This window comes from Pteropus vampyrus, unplaced genomic scaffold (genome assembly GCF_000151845.1).
Source record: "Pteropus vampyrus isolate Shadow unplaced genomic scaffold, Pvam_2.0 Scaffold12, whole genome shotgun sequence".
Classification (NCBI taxonomy): domain Eukaryota; kingdom Metazoa; phylum Chordata; class Mammalia; order Chiroptera; family Pteropodidae; genus Pteropus; species Pteropus vampyrus.
This window is the reverse complement of record NW_011888793.1, coordinates 12,597,524-12,614,465: the sequence shown is the minus strand read 5'-3', so window position 1 is coordinate 12,614,465 and position 16,942 is coordinate 12,597,524. Positions and strand designations below refer to the sequence as shown.

The 16,942-nt window shown below is 33.5% G+C and overlaps 1 protein-coding gene and 1 pseudogene across 6 annotated transcripts in view; both read right to left on the bottom strand.

The window, feature by feature from the left end:
- PRKCI (protein kinase C iota) overlaps positions 1-16,942 on the bottom strand; it is a 69,939-nt gene that overhangs the window by 46,076 nt on the left and 6,921 nt on the right. For 5 of the 6 annotated variants that reach the window (XR_002777687.1, XR_002777691.1, XR_002777689.1 and 2 more), the window contains exon 2: positions 9,765-9,886. Coding sequence is in view for 1 of the 6 variants with exons in the window: in XM_011380309.2 (XP_011378611.1) it covers positions 9,765-9,886 (122 nt within the window). In the remaining 5 variants the exon portion in view is untranslated. Of the gene's footprint in view, positions 1-9,764; positions 9,887-13,154; positions 13,200-16,942 lie in introns of all 6 variants that reach the window. The other variant, XR_002777690.1, reaches the window with a different exon arrangement.
- LOC111732936 lies at positions 5,125-5,243 on the bottom strand (annotated as a pseudogene).

The window sequence follows — 16,942 nt, the reverse complement described above, 5'->3', positions numbered from 1 at the left end:
TTTCCTGTTTTAAAGTTGACTTAATATTAAATTCTTAACTAGCATTTACAGTAATAGTAAAAAGCCTGGAAAAACCTTTAAGGAGTTGTGTGCCCTGGAGAACGACGTCATATTCCCAATTCATATCAACCTTTATTATACGGTTCTGTGCTTCTGGAACAAAAGGAAAAATCAGCCATAGATTACAAGGCTGTGTGTAATGTAAATAAATGTTATATAAATAATGTTCTCAGGAAACACCTCAGTCAGGCCTTTAAAAAAGGAGCATCAAAAATCTCTCAAAGAGGTGTCCTATAGTACTTTGCACCCAGGCTCGCTCCCAGGCTCCAGATCCCATCTCTCTGTATGACTTGAGGGAAATTACTTCTTTGAGCTTCAGTTTTCGCCTATGTAAACACAGGAGTATTACCTACATTGCAAACATGATGAGAAAACTAAAGATCATATATTTAAAATGACTCACAGTATGCTTGGTCCATTATAGGTGTGGCTTTAATGCACGTTGATAAAAAGCTATAAATGGAATTAACTACTGTGAAAGGTATCATTGTAACCATGTTTTTTAAAAATCAATTTTTCCTTTTTGTTAGCTATCACCTTTTGCCAGACTATTATCTACTTGCTGTTGGTTGAAATGTAGGTCAAGTCAAGCACTTGCTTTCAACATGTACCTAGAGACTGATACTTCTGAATGCCCACAAGGAAGTGTGAAAATAAGTGTTAATCACTGACATTACGTATATTCAAATCTATTTTGTTTTTATTAGACTGAATGTCTTTGGTTCTAGTATTACCTTTCTGAGCCAACTGTTTAATGCCTGATAAAGCAGGGTACATAACTCAAAAGTAAAACCTTCCGTGGAGAGTCATCATGAAGCAAAGATGAGAAGAAAGCTATTTCTGAAGGCCAACTCTATTACTAAAGTCCAAATTCACATTCTAAAACAGGCATATACCTAGAGTGAGGTCTGCTTAATTCAGTAAATTTCAAGGTAATGAAATCTGTATATTAACCAGAAGAACTGGTCTTTTTCCTTTTTATTTATTTTTTTGCATTAGTTTGAGGTATACAACACAATGGTTAGACATTTATATAATTAACAAAGTGATCCCCTGATTATGCACAGCCATTATAATATTATTAACTATATTCCCTATGCTGTACTCCCTATCCCCATGACTGTTCTTAACTAATAATTTGTACTTTTTAATCCCTTCACCTTTTTCAACCAGCCCCTCAACCCCAACAAATCTGGCAATCACCGGATTGTACTTTGTACCTGTCTGTCTTCATTTTGTTTGTTCATTTATTTTGTTCCTTAGATTCCACATATAAATGAAATCATATGGTATTTGTCTTTCTCTGTCTGACTTATTTCACTTAACGTAATACCCTCTAGGTCCATTCATGTCATTGCAAATGATATGATTTCATTTTTTTAATGGGTGAGTAATATTCCATTGTATATATGTACCATTACTTCTTCATCCAATTGTCTATTGATGGGCACTTAGGTTGATTCCATATTTTGGCTATTGTGATTAGTGCTGCCATGAACACAGGGGTACATAAATCTTTATGAATTATTGTTTTGGTTTTCTTTGGATAAATACCCAGAAGTGCAATTGAGGGGTCAAAAGGTAGTTCTATTTTTATTTTTTTGAGGAACCTCCAAACTTTTTCCATAGTGGCTGTACCAACTTGCATTCCCAAGAACTGACCTTTTTTCAATACACCTATATTTTCTTCTCATCTATAAAAAGACAGAAGTAGAGCATTAGACCTCAAAGTGTTTGGGGTCTATGCAAGATCCAATTATTTATGAGATAATCTGACAATATGCACAACATGAAACATATATAACACTAGTTATATTAGATATTTTAGCATATGACTGAATTCAGTGCCCCACATTTGAAAGAATCGACACAGCCTAAAACCACAATTGGCAACCTTTAACATTTGCCTGAGATAGCGCCACCACACTCCTCTCTCCTTGATGTTAGATTTTCAGACTCACTGTCTGTTCCCTCCAGGACCTTCCAACTGCCACCCTGCCTCTGGATACTGGGTCCAGAAGACTATATACCACTTGTGAAAGTCACTGTACTCCCTATTCTATTGCTTAAAATATAGATTTGTAAAAATTTTCCAAGAATGCTATGGTGTTTAGGTGATAATCCTTTCAACATTGGGCCCAATCACAAAAGTAATGAATTTCTGACTTCTCGCTTTATTTTTCTGGAAAGTGGAAAACAGTGGTTACAGAAGTATCAGCTATCCTATGAAGCTACCCATTCTCAACTTCTACTTCTGGAAAAGATGGAGTAATAGGAACTGGATTTAACATTCCAGCTTAAAAAAAAATAGACAAAATAAATGAAAAAAGTGGTTTAGCATATTGGAAATCAAGAAACAAAAAATTAACTGTTTCCAAGTAACTTAAATGCATCCCAGAACAAAACTCAGAAATGTTAACAAGAATTCAAATATATTCAACACACAATAAGGCAAAAGTCAAAATGTCTAGAACCTAATAAAATATAACAAGGCATGTGAAGAAGCAGGAAAATGTGACTCTTAACAGGAGAAAAAAAATCAATCAATTGAAACCCTTAACTGACACAGAACAAAGAATCTATAGACATGGACATTAAAAATCATATCCAATATGTTCAAGAAACTAGATGTATTGAGCATGTTACATAAACACAGAAAATATTTTAAAAGACAAACTGAATGTCTAGAAATAAAAACTCTAATGTCTGAAATGAAAATTACATTAGATGGTAATAACGGAAGATTAGACATTGTAGAAGAAAAGATTAATGAACTCAAATTCACAACAATAAAACTATCCAAAAAGAAATGCAGAGAAAAAGAAAAAAAAAACATAAAAAAAGAACAGAGCATTACTGAGATTTATGACAACTTCAAGAGGCCTAATATACACGTAACTGGAGTCTATGAAGGAGGGATCTGATGACAGAAAAAACTTTTTTTAGAAATAATGACCAAAACTTTTCCAAATTCAATAAAAACTAGAAACTCATGGATCAACAAATCTTAAGACAAGAAACATGAAGAAAATTAAAGGTCTATCATTATCAAATTGCATAAAACCAGTGATAAAAAGAAAAATCTTAAAAGCAGTCAAAGAGATACACTACGTTTAGAGATACAAAGATAGTTGACAGATTTTGCATCAGAAACAATGTAAGCAAGAAGAAAGTGCACTGAATGAAAAAAAAAATGTCAACCTGGGTAAAATTATTTACCCCAGAAAATTAATTATCTTTCAAAACCAAAGGTGCTCTAGAGACAAAGTCATAGAGAAATTCATAATGACAAAAAAAGTATAAGAGAGGCTCCCAGGAGCTAGCAGAGAGGGGATGAGGAGTTTTGAACGGGTATAGAGTTTCTGTTTGGATGATGAAAAAGTTCTGGAACTGGGTAACCAGGATGGTTGTATAACGCTGTGAATGTGCTTAATGCCACTGAATTATATACTTAAAACAGTTAAAATGGTAAATTTTATGTTATATATATATATATATATATATCATAATGACAAAAAAGAATTTAAAAAAGGGAGTATACCAGTGTTCATTCCACATGAACAGAACTCAAGACATAATCCCTAGAGAAAAAAGGGAACTTACACAATTATGTGCTGAATAATGCCATTTATATGAATTTAAAAGCACATAAAATCACTATACTTTGTCATTTATATACATAGAATAGTAACAGAAAGCAGATCAGTGGTTGCCTAGGGACGAAGGGATGAGAGTAAAAGAATAGTTTGGATTATAAAGGTATCCTATGATAGTAGTTGCCTCTTAGGGAAGAGAAGGGGATGCCAACAAGGACAGACCTTCCAAGAAACCAGAGCATAAGCTGCGGTCTGGGAGCCCTGGTCCCTATCAGGCTTCTATACCCTCTCTTGACTCACTTCTCAACCCATCCCCACCCCACCACTGCAAAGGGTTTCTCCCAGATGGGCCCCAGTCTGATCTCTTTGCCTCTCTGACATCTACACAGCCTGAGGTATAAAAGGTAGCAGCCACCAATTACTGGGCAGAATGTCTGGAGCACAAAGGAGGGGCAGATCCCAGAACTAAGAGAAGTGCTTGGGGACTTCTCTAAATCAACTGTCTTCAACATGGGGTACTCTATGCCTGGGCGTGCAGGAAGACTTTCCAGGGACCACCGAGCACAGACAGTTTTAAAAAAGGATCAATTTCCAGATCCTTAATTTCCATATAAACTCCTTTCTAAAAAACATCTGTCTGAGAATGTGCCTGGGGTACAGTACCCCACTTCCTCTCTTTTCCAAATTTTTCTTTTCCTATATTATAAAAAGCAAGCATATATACCTACCACATTATCCACTTCTATAATATATATCCACACAAAGACTTGTACATGAGTACCATAGCCAAAAACTGGAAACAATCTCAATGTCCATTGACAGATGAATGGATAAACAAATTGTGGTACATCCACAGGATGAAATACAACTTAGCAAAAAAAAAAAAGAAATAAACTAATACACACAACCCATATATTAATAATTATGCTGAGTAAAAGAAGCCAAATGAGGGGGAGTGGAGGGAGAGAGGGAGGGGGAGATACAGTAACACACTGTATGATTCCATTCCCATAAAACTTTGGAAAATGCAAACTAATCTATAGTTACAGAAACAGCTCAATAGCTGCCTGGGATGGAGGGGCAGGAGTGAGGAACTGCAAAGCTAAGGAAATGTGTTTTGAGATGGTGGCTATGTTCTCTATCTTGCTTGTGGTGATAGTTTCCTGAGCATGAAAACTCATAAATCAAACACTTTTAATATGCATAGTTTGTTGTATGTCAATTATACCTCAATAAATCCATTTTTAAGGTGAAATAAAAATCTGAAAAACCTGAAAGAATTCATCGCCAGCAAACCTCCACTACAAGAAATGTTATAGGAAGTTCTCTAAGCAGAAGGAAAACATCGGTTACAAAATGAGAACTGCTCAGGGTTACTTAGTCTTTCTTCCTCTCTTCCTCCCTCCCTCTCTTCTTCCTTACCTTATTTATTCATTCATTCATTCATTCATTCATTCATTCATTTTTACATCTATAGCACCTGGTTTTCCTAAGTGGTCTCCCATCCAAGTACTAACCAGGCCCAACCCTGCTTAGCTTCTGAGATCAGACAGGATCAAGCTTGTTCGGGGTGGCATGGCTGTAGACTAGCTTTTCTTATTGATATTGATTTTCATTGTAAAATTTCCAGGTTTGGAGCCTGGAAATTTTAAATAATACAGCTATAAGCAACTGAAATAACACTGAATATACATTCAATCAAAAAGTTTTCCCTTCGCCATTTTTTTCTGACATTATTACCATGGTGGTATAGTGTTGGATGATAAGAAAAAGTATGAAGAATGATTTGCTATTTTAGTTTTTAATACATCAGCTAAAATTAAACCAGACTAAAGATGTTTGGAAAATATCACATAAGAGAAGTCTGTTTCTTACCATCCTAAGTATGGTTTTGTTACATTTTGGCATTCAATCTGGCCCCCTATGAACACATCAGAGTCTATAATGCGAGTAAGGAAGTTTAACCTTCCTAGGATTCAAAAACACTCCATACTCTTTATGGCAAAGAATGCTTATATTCATATTCAATTTCCATGAATCTCACTTACTGAAACCAACAGGAAATGAATTAAAGAACTATATCCAAATAATACCTTCTCCTACTCCCCGAAAATCATGTATATTTTCAACTTTTTTTCCCTCACATATGCTATGGGTGAATGAATAAAAAAGGTACAATATTTTTGGAGGTCATTTTGGTACCACCTATCATCAAGGACACATTTCATTTCAGGGTATTTACCTTACGGAAAATACAATACAGGTGCCCCAAAAAATATATGCACAAAAACAGTCTCTGAATCAATATTTTTGATAGACTGCAAACAATCCAAATATTCATCAAAAAGGAACTGGTTAAATAAATTAGGGCATCACCATGTTATATAATACATGACATTCAAGAGGAGCAAGATAAATCTACACGGACTGATGTGTAAAAATATCTGCGACACATTAAGTGAAAAAAGTTTAAATAACAGCTTGTACAATATCAGTCTATTTATAAGAAAGAAAAAAATTGTTACCCTGTCCCTTCTAGTTGTATACTCACAGAAAAAGACATCATCAATTTGTTTACAGCAGCTATTTCTAGGGATCTGAGGATTCCTGAAGTTACTTTTTCCTTCAAACAAATCAATATTTTTATAACAAAAACCTGTACTATTCTTAATAAAAAAAAAACTTTAATAAGAAACAAAATATCCAAAGGCTACTTTCTAGTAAAAGAGAAATGACAGAAAAGAAACACAGTTAAATTTAAACCAGGTAATCAGATTCTGAATAAATTAGAAATTTATAAAATTAGAAATTTAGAAAATACTTTTAGGTTGTAAATACAAAAAGTATAAAGAAAAACAGTCACAATTAAAACATGATGAATTAAAAAGTCACATTTATCATTCTCTGCCTAGCATATGAGAAAGGGGGTATGATTGTTAGAACATTTCTATTCATCCTAAAATCTTTAGTTACATTAAGCAAACCAGTTTTTCCACAAGCGAATCAAAACAAATGAGTAAAACTGGTTTTGAACACAAGGAAAAAGGGCGGTAGTCACGAAATCTGTTTAAAGGAATGAAGTAAGCTCATAATTTTTATTTGCTCTAACATAAAATCCCATAATTAAATGTTTAGCTTCTAGAACAGCATTTCTCATAAACTAGAGAAATAAAATTATAGTTCTGTCTTGCATTGATCCTAGAGAAAATATTTTCTCTTGATAAGGAAGTCCTAATGCCTTTATGGCTAAAAATGAAGGTGACAAAATTACAACTGAAAAATAATTGCAAGGAATTTAAAAATAATTACAACTATCTCTCTATGTCTAAAATTAAGAAAAGACCGGTAACAATTAAAAAGGGTAAGAAGGATCACATGGGAATCAATAGATCTTAATGGAAAGTTTAATCTTTTACTTGCATGAGGCAAAGGCTACAGTTTTGCTTTCCCTAGAAAATTAGGACACTTAGTAGCTATTTAGAGAGACAGAACTATGAATAGCATTATAAAAGGATTAATCCGTTTCATCAGATAATTTACTACCTGAATCTGTTAATTAAAATATGCTATTGCTGAAGAAAAATAGAATGAACCAAAACTCCCCATGCTTAAATCTTCAATAACAGACATAAAACTAATCTGAGAAAAGGCTTGCTACTAGCCTTTGTACAATTCCCAATATTTTTTGAGTATACTATTATTGAGTTCTGCTCTAGGCATTGGTGGTCCATGGTGAAAGACAAGACTTTTGCTCTCAAGCTTACATTCCATCATACAAATAAGATCCAATGTGAATAGAGGTAAAAGTCTTCTTGGAGGACATGACATTTAAGACCTGAATGACAAGAGATAGCCATGTGACAATCTGGGGACAGAACTCTCCAGGCAAAGATAATTCAAAGCATAATGGTACTATAATATTTTTAAATGGACTGTCTCTAAACCAATTTCTTTTAATAAAATCTAGTGATTCTTATGTGCACTACAGTTTGAAAACCACTGATTACAAAAACCTTAAATAGCAAATAAATAGCATGAAATGATCAGAACAGGATTAAAATGAAAATAACATTGGCTCATGATAAGATTCAGTTTATTGATGCCAACTATATTCTATGCACTCTGCTAAATTATACAGTCTCATTTTTAGGCTGAAGACATACTATAAGATATCCACACCATTTATAATAATATGTAAGCTAACCTTGCGATACAGTAGGTCAAAAAGTAGTTGAATAGATGAAGATACTCAGTCTTACTCTTAAATAATGCAAAAGTTAAAATACCAAGTTAGCATTTCACTTATTAGATTTCAGAAAATGTCAAGGACTCACAATATCTGAGAGGCTGGTAAGGGCAATATAGTTTTGCCATAAATTGGTTTAACTTTTTTTGAAAGCAAATTATCACTAGCTACCAAATTTACAATGTGCATATTCTGCAAATTTACTAAACAGAATCCCACACAATAGCACAAAATTACATAAAAAATGTTCATTATATACTGCTCATAGTAGCAAAAAACTGGAAAAAGTCCAAATGTACATCAATAAGGGATTAAATAAATAAATCATGAAATATTTACAATATGGAATACTATGCAGTGTTATAAAGGTGATGATGCAAACTGATGCACACTGAAATAAAAATTGTCCAATACACAATATAAAAGGAAAATATTGCTTAACGGTTTATATACAATTCTTTGTGTAAAAAGAAATGTGCTTATAAATAGCATACACAAACAAGAATGTTTGTATATGTACTGAAAATACCCAGAATGTATAAATTTTTACCAGTGTTTTCCTCTTAGGACTGTAATTAGTGAGGGAGGAGAAGAAAAAGAACAAAAGACTTCTTTTTAAATTTCATGGACTATTTCCCCCTGCCCCACCGCCACACACAGTGAACATAGATTACTTTAGAGAAACTTTAAAAAATGACTTTAAAAAATGAAAATAGATTTAATTTACCTATTGCTTAGAGCTGGGATAGTATCTTTCCAGGGCTCTTATATCAGAGAACATAGAAATGGCCCCCATATTGAGCTAAATATTATAACAACATTCCTTAAAATGAAATTCCATTCATATGACAATAAAAAACCATTATACAAAACTAGTATATTTAGGGTAACTTTTAACTACACTGACATTCCACCGTGTAAAATAAAGTCTAATGTGGTCTGCAAACTCTTCAGGAATCGAATCCTATGCTTCTCAACCTTCAGTATTCATGCAACTCACCTGTAGACCCTGATAAAATAGAGATTCTAATTCAGCAGTCTGTGATGGGCCTGAGAGTACCCTTTCTATTAAGTTCCACAGACCACGCTTTGAGTGGGAAGGATCCAGGCCAAATTCATACCTCACCACTCCCCATACTTCAGATTTAGTGAATTACTGTTCTTCATTCCACTGTGCCTTTTTTATATCTTATTCTTCATCGTAAATGGTTTTCCCCTCACCTCTTCCACTTCAAAAACTTTTACTCTTTGTTATAGGTTTAGTCCAAATATCACAGATATTTCAGGCATACATACTTGCTGCTCCTTTTGTATTCCAAGGCTTCTATGCATTAATGTTTAACTTACCTCATTTGTTATTCACGTTTGTCTCTCTATGAGATTATGAGCTTGAGGACAGAAAATACCTATCCTTAGCACACAGATAGTCAATAAATGTTTTCTGAATACAACTCACTAAGGTATGGAGTTTTCGCCGCCATCTTTGAAACAGTGTTTGTCACAATTACTTTTATTTCATAATATTTTTTAAAAGTAATATTCAGTAAATTACTATCAAATTACTGAAAGTCTCTTAAAATATAAGACATTCAAAATTAAAGTAAAATATTACACTATGATGAGACGTTTACTATTGCTGGAAAAAAGTCATTTGATTTCACTATTTTAGGGTAAAAAGGACAAAACAGAGATTGCGCTCTTTGGTACTCTTTCAATTAAATTCTTAAAGAAAAACAAGAATGACATTAAATTTCTAATATACCTTTTGCCCCTTAATTAGAAACTTTATGTTTTAAACACAAATGACAGAATAGTATCCTAAATCAAATGCTTACACAGGCAGCCCTCTCTTTACCACTCACCTTCCTCATCTATCCATTTCATAGTGAAAAGCTGTTCATTGTCAAAAGAACACATGTCTCGAACCTCACCGCAAAGGCCCTCAAAGGAGATTGAAGGTTCAAAATGTGTTATCATGATATCCCTGAAAAAGAAAGAGAATTTTAAGTTTGACAATGATTAAAACTAATAACACTCTACACATTACTGAACGCCTGACAATATGATGGACTTCAGCTATTCTGTGTGTGCATCAACTGTTTCTTCCAGTAAACTATCACTATAAAGTAAAAAATAAAATATCGGTATTAAGTAATGCTTTAAAAACTAGTGAATTTCTGAGACACCTTAATTTAATCTCTCTCACTCAAGAAATCCACCCTAATTCCTCTAAGAGATGGTAGGTAGTCCCATCTTTGCTTTAATATTAGTTCTCAGAAGATCACTCTTTTGTAAGGCACTGCACTCTTCCAATGAATATCAATATTATTGATAAGCTCTGCCTCATATTTAATGGAAAACTGTTCCAATCATTACTTCCAGATCTCCCCTCATCTAAAAGTCTACCTTTTGTCCAAGAAATGGCCCTTTAATAATTTGACAATGATCTGTCATGTCTTCTTCCTCAGCCTTAACTTCCACAGATTAGCCATCCATCAGAATGTCAACCACTTTGTACGGAATTGTTTTTAGATTTCACACCTTAATTTTTACCCTTTTCCAAAATAATTCCCATTTGCCAAAATTGGTTTTAAATATGATTCATACCCAAAAAACATAAGACTAGACATAAATGTGTAAGCAACAGTATTTAAACAAGTCCAACTAGCAGCTAGCTATTTATTCACTATAAAATTTAAAATTTCAACAAATGTTTTAGAGCAGAAGCCTGGGGTTTCCTCCAAGGAGCTATAAGAAGACTCCTTATGATCTAATCACACAGTAGCCAGCCACAGTCATCCTTCCAAAGATAAGTCAAATGAATGACTAATTTATATAATGATCTGTATGTGTCAGACTCTGTTCTGAGGGTTTTACAAAATCAACGCAATTTACGACTTTCCCATTTTAAACTTTTCAAATGTCTTTTGTCTCTCAAGCAGAGTAAAATCCCAAGTCCCTAGCAGTCTACAAGGCCCTGTGTACCGGCCCTGGCTACCTCTCTGACCTACCTGTTCTACTACCAGAAAGACAAACCTATGTTTCTAGTAGACCACCTATCCTTGCTAGAATGTAAATTTGGTGAAAGTGGAGATTTTGTTTTGTTCATTTTATTCCTAGTGGCCAATGCAGTGCCTAGCACGCAATGGGTACAGGATAAATATTTGTTGAAGGAAGGAAATTATACCGAGTTAGGAACTATGAACAAACATGGGTTAGTTGGAACATAGAGCAGGAAATAAATTAAAAATTTTAGTCATCTGCAAAAAAAGTTACATGTGCAGTCTTAGGGGCTATTAAAGGTAAGCAGAGAGCCAAGCATAGAAATTGAATGGCTTTTTCTTGATAATCATTCTCTTCCTAAGCATCTCATAGATATTTCTGCTCCTAGCTCTTAGAACCTTCTTGCTTGGCTTTCATAATAGTATGTTTCCCCGGCTCTTTCTACTATTCTGAACACTTAATTCTCTTTTTGTCTTCAATCACAAGACATTCTTTACACCAGGTCTCATAACTCTTTCTCTGCCTCTGTCTCACACTCTTTCTCTCTGAAACCTAATTCACATTCAGTGTTTTAACTATTATCACTATGTAGGGGGTCTCCTAAATCTGTAATTCCAGCTCTCTGTGTGCTATTTAAAACTCCTGATAATCTGGTTCTAATCTTTATTCTCAACTTGATCCCACCATTCCCAATACAAATACTCTCCTGCAGACATCTATCTGGTTTACTCACAACCCCAACACATAAGACCTTGATGATCCAAGTTTTAATCCCAACATTTCCTCTGTTTAAGACTCAATTTATGGATGGAGGTGGGAATCAATCTTCAACAGGTACTTTAACATCAACTTCCATTAAAACTTTTTCAACCACACAAGCCCAATGTCCTCTACTTCTAAAACTGTTCAACAAGTATCTTCTGTTCCATCTTTTGTTATTTAACTAATTATATACTGATAACACATCTTCAACTAAGTTATACACTGGAAAACAAAAATTCTTTGACTTTTTAGCATATGCATATAACTATTAATATAACTGGGACTCAAATATTTAACTGAATGTAGATTTTATAGGAGAAACCAATCTTCCAGAAAAAACACTTTTGACAAAGAAATGTCACTGTTTGTTTCCTTTGCCTATAAACATTTATAAAATACTTAGTATGTTCCATTAAGTTCCAAACTTTACCTTATATAATCCTCAAAATAACCATCAAATGAGACATACAAACCTATTTTACAGATTTAAAAAGCAAAACACTTTTAACTCTGGAATATTGGCCAGAGTCTCAGTTAGGAAAGAGACTATGAATTCAAATCCAAATCTCCTAACGATTCTTGGGTGGATGTTATGATTGGACCTTCCCCCTCTCTACCCCACCACCCCCAGCAGTCCCCATTAGCAATGGAACATTTATTACATCAACCGCTGAGAGTGTTACCAGTAAACAATCCCCAGCTGTCAGCCTCTTTCAGAGATCTGACTCCTCAGTATGGTCACATACCCTTCCTAGAGTAGCCCACAAGCAATAACTGATTAGATGTGGGGGTAATAAAAGTCCTAGATGTGACTCCAGAAAGCTCTGAAGTGTCAACTCAACTTCAGAACTCCCTGGAGGGTCCACTGAGGTTTCTGCTGAAACTTTAGGGCATCTTGATTTTTTTCCGACCTAAGCGTGATTCCTTCCTTTCTCTTCCCTTCACAGCTGAGTCTCAAGAGCACTCCTGAATAAACCTCCTACATGCTAATCTGAGAAATCACTTTCCACAGCAGTATCCATTCAATGCATAGCTATTATCGGATGATAATTTTTGACAAAAACATAATGAATATAAACAGTCAATCTCACTTTTAAGAGACTGGCTAATGAAAAACGTAATCCTTGTTTTGGAGACTAAATTACCCTACTTTAGTACATGAAGCTAATTTTTCTTTTCTTCAGAGAAAATACATTGTTAGCATATATAAATTATACATATTTTATAGTCTGTCTCCCCCAAATAAGTATAAAATCCATGAGAGGAGGCACTTTGTTTTGCTCATGGCTGTATCACCAATAGGTGCAGCACCGTCTGGTCCAGAGTAGACATTCTGTTAATATATGTTAAGTCAAGGGAGGTGTCACATGTTAGACTCTAACGAAAGCATGAGGAATGGCATATAAGATGTAGCCACAGTATAATGGTTAAGACCATGAAAGTTAAAGATAGGATGCTTGAGTTTGAATCCAAGCTCTATCACTTACCAGCTATGTAACAGGAGTTACTTTTGTGTGGCTCAATTTCCTCATCTATAAAATAGAAATAATATCTCATATGGTATTATAAGGATTTAATGGATTAAGTGAATTGATATTTATAATATTTAGAATAGTGCCTAGCATATAGCCACTCTATATGCTTAATAAATTTTTAAAACATTATGTATTCATATAACACTTTAAATAGAAGTAAAACCTCATTAGAGAGATAAAGACAATCCAAACTTCTAAAAACAACACACAGATGCTTCTGTTTAATACGGTAGGGGGAACACACATCTACAACCTTTCATCCTAAGGGCCCACTGAAATGACAAATTATCAAAGCCTTAAAAAACAAAAAAGGCACCAGCAGCAGATCATAAAATAAAAGAAAGTCCTAGATGACTGAAAACAAATGAGATAAAATTGACCCAGAAAACATACTGGCCCCAAACAAAAAAAGTTAAGAGGACCCTTTAAAAAGAGAAATTTTATGGACACAAGATTAATTTTCTTTCTCTAAGCATCTAATCACACTGCTTGGCTCAAGTGTATAATACTTACATAAGCATTCATTGTAAATGCTTTTTAAAATCACTTTAAAGAAAATCTACAAGTTAAAGAAAAGAATGTTATAAACATTTAAAATGTAAAAATTACTAAAGGAAAAAATCAAGATATAGAGAAAGTGAAAGGAAATGTGAAATCAAAAATGTTTCTTTCCTAGTGGGGAGTCAATATCTAAAACTACTAATTTAAAAATAAAAGCAGGGAACAATAACGAAATAATCTGAATAAAAAATGGGCAAAGGACGTGAACAAACATTCCTCCAAAGAGGATATACAAATGAACAACAAGCTTATGAAAAGATAGTCAACATCACTAATAATTAGAGAAATGCAAATCAAAACCATAAGAAATATCACTTCACATCCATCAGGATGGCTACTATCAAAAAACAGAATAACAAATGTTGACAAGGTTGTGGAGAAATATGTGCCTTGTGCAGAAGTGGTGAGAATGTAAAACCAGAATTTCCATATGATCCAGCAATTCCACTTCTGGGTATATATCCAGAAGAACTGAAAGCAGAGAGAGACTACAACAGATATGTGGACACCCATGTTCATGGCAGCATTATTCACCATAGCTGAAAGGTGGAAACAACCCAAGTGTCCATCAACAAAAAGTGATATATAAACACAAAGGATTAAAAAGTGAGGAAATTTGGCCTGTACTACAACATGGTTGAACCTTGAAGACATGATGCTAAGTGAAAAAGACCAGTCACAAAATGACACATACTGTATGATTCTACTTACGTGAGGTATCTACAGTGGTCAAATTCATAGAAACAGAAAGTAGCACAGTGGTTGCCAGGTGTTGGGGGGAGGAGAAATAAGGAGTTGTTCCACAGGTAAAGAGTTTCAGTTTTGCAAATGCAAAATTCTGGAGATTGGTTGCACAACAATATGAATACAGTTAACTACTGAACTATACTTAACTAACTACTGAACTTTACTTAAAATGGTTAAGATGGTAGGTAAATTTAATAGTTGTTGTTGTTTTTTACCACATGATAAATAAAAAAGAAAAATAGGAGTTGTATTATTTAAGTTTTGTACTGTCAGGAAGGAGGCAACGAAGAAGTGCTAAATTTCTCATCTTTTATATTGGTCGACAGCTATAATAAAACAAAATAAAATTTTAAAGTAGTTAACACTGGGTGGTGGAACTGGGGATTGGGGCAAGACTAGAGATGAAAAGATGTATTTTGTACTCAGACCCTTCTGAATGGTATAAATTATTACCTTTTCTACCATGTAAAAGTATGATAAAATTTACTTTCTAATAAATATAAATAAAATATAAAACAAATTTTGAATAACTTCTATAAAAAATTGTTTTAAATATTTTAAATTTTTATTTAAAAAATAAAAACAGAAAACCTTTTATTTTTCTAATGATATTAAAGGAGAACCTGCTTACCTTAAAGCAATTTTTCTTTCAAAATACCCTCAGATTTACTAGTGTGAGGGGGTAAGGGTTTTGAGTAACATATTTTAGAATGAAATCAGAAAAGAAGGAAAGGCTCCCACAGACTTTCTCTGGCAAAGAATAGGTGTGGCGTTATCACTTTTGAATGCAAGGGGAAAGAAATTGGTATGATCAGACATCCTCGAATTATGACTTCCTTATCAAGGTCCACATGGAGTTAAAATTAACACGCATGTAAGCTTGTCTATAAACAATGGGGATTTTTCAGAAATCTTATTTTTCAAGAGCTAAAAAATATTTATCGAAAGATACAAATATTTTTAAAACATCTGTGTAATCTTTAAAAAACTTAAGTACATACTTCCTAAAGAGACTCAATGAAGGAGTCATGCTTTATCAACTACCACTCCTTAGGTTCCAGGAACTAAAATATTTAAGGGAGTTTTATATAAACACTTCTCTAAGTAATTGGGAAAGCATCATACACTCCACAATCACAAGATCCTTATAGTACCCGAACTAAAAATGAGTTTCAAAATAAAGATATTACATTTTAAAGGTATAAAACGAATTATGTACGAAAGATATTTTTTTTCTGGTTTTAACTTCAGTGTTAGTGTAAATTATCTTACCACTGGTCTTCGAAAGAATAGAGTCTGCTTCAACACAAAGATTTCCAAAATGACAAATTCAGACACAGTTTTAGCTGAATTTTTAAAAAAGAAAAAAAAGCATTTTTAATCTTGTTATTGAGCTTCAGAAGACAAACTGCTTTAAGCATTCATAATGTTACTATGTTCCAAAAAATGGAATCAAACATTTTTCCTTAGGACTAATTGCTTTCAGAATATACCTGGAAAAGAATCACAGTCAGCCCTTCTGTTATCTCAATATAAGCTTTTCTCCTCAATTAAATGTAATCAGAAAAAGTTTTATTTGTAATCACCAATATAACAGATTTAGGCAGGATTACCTATAAATGGTAAAATCACTGGGTAAGAAGTTTTGGAGGAATAGAATATTCATACATTCTCAAAGTATTACCCTTCAAATTACCTGTTAATTACAGAAGTCATAAAGAAACTTCTATTTCTTAATAATCAAGGAGATAGAAAGGTGACTCAAAAAGAATAACTGAAATATGACTATGACAATAACACAAAAAAGTAATTTTAAAAAGCCTCTTTGATATAGTAAAAAGGAAAACAGAAAATTCCCTAAAGGGTAGGACTCAGCTTTGTATTGTGGCTTACTAAGGCTCAATGTTATCATCCATAAAATAGAGATAATGATGTCTACCTTTGAATATTTTTGTGAAGATTAAATAAAAACAAATGCCAAACACTTATCACAGTTCTTGGAACATGTGGGTACATTACAAGATTCTAAGGGGGAAAAAAAAAGTTTCTATGATTTTTAACGTACTTCAAAGGAAGAAAGGAGACTGGATATCTTTGAAGATGATTTATCAAATTTTTCTAACTATTGATATTTCATTAAATAATCGATCACTGCTAAAATTCAACACTGTCTGGAAAACCTAGCCAAATGGTTAAGAAAAATGCATGAGCTATATAGAAAAGAAGAGGCAAAATCTTTATCTACAGATGACATCATCTACCTATAAGACAATTAACTGAGAAATTATCAGAACAATGTGGCCAGTTCAACTTAAACTGCCAGAGCAACCTACTCAATATTAGTATTAGTCAAGTACATTTTCAAAAAAATTAAGTTGTATCAGTACACCACAAATAACTAAATCTCCAAATACCAGATTTATTGAAAAGAG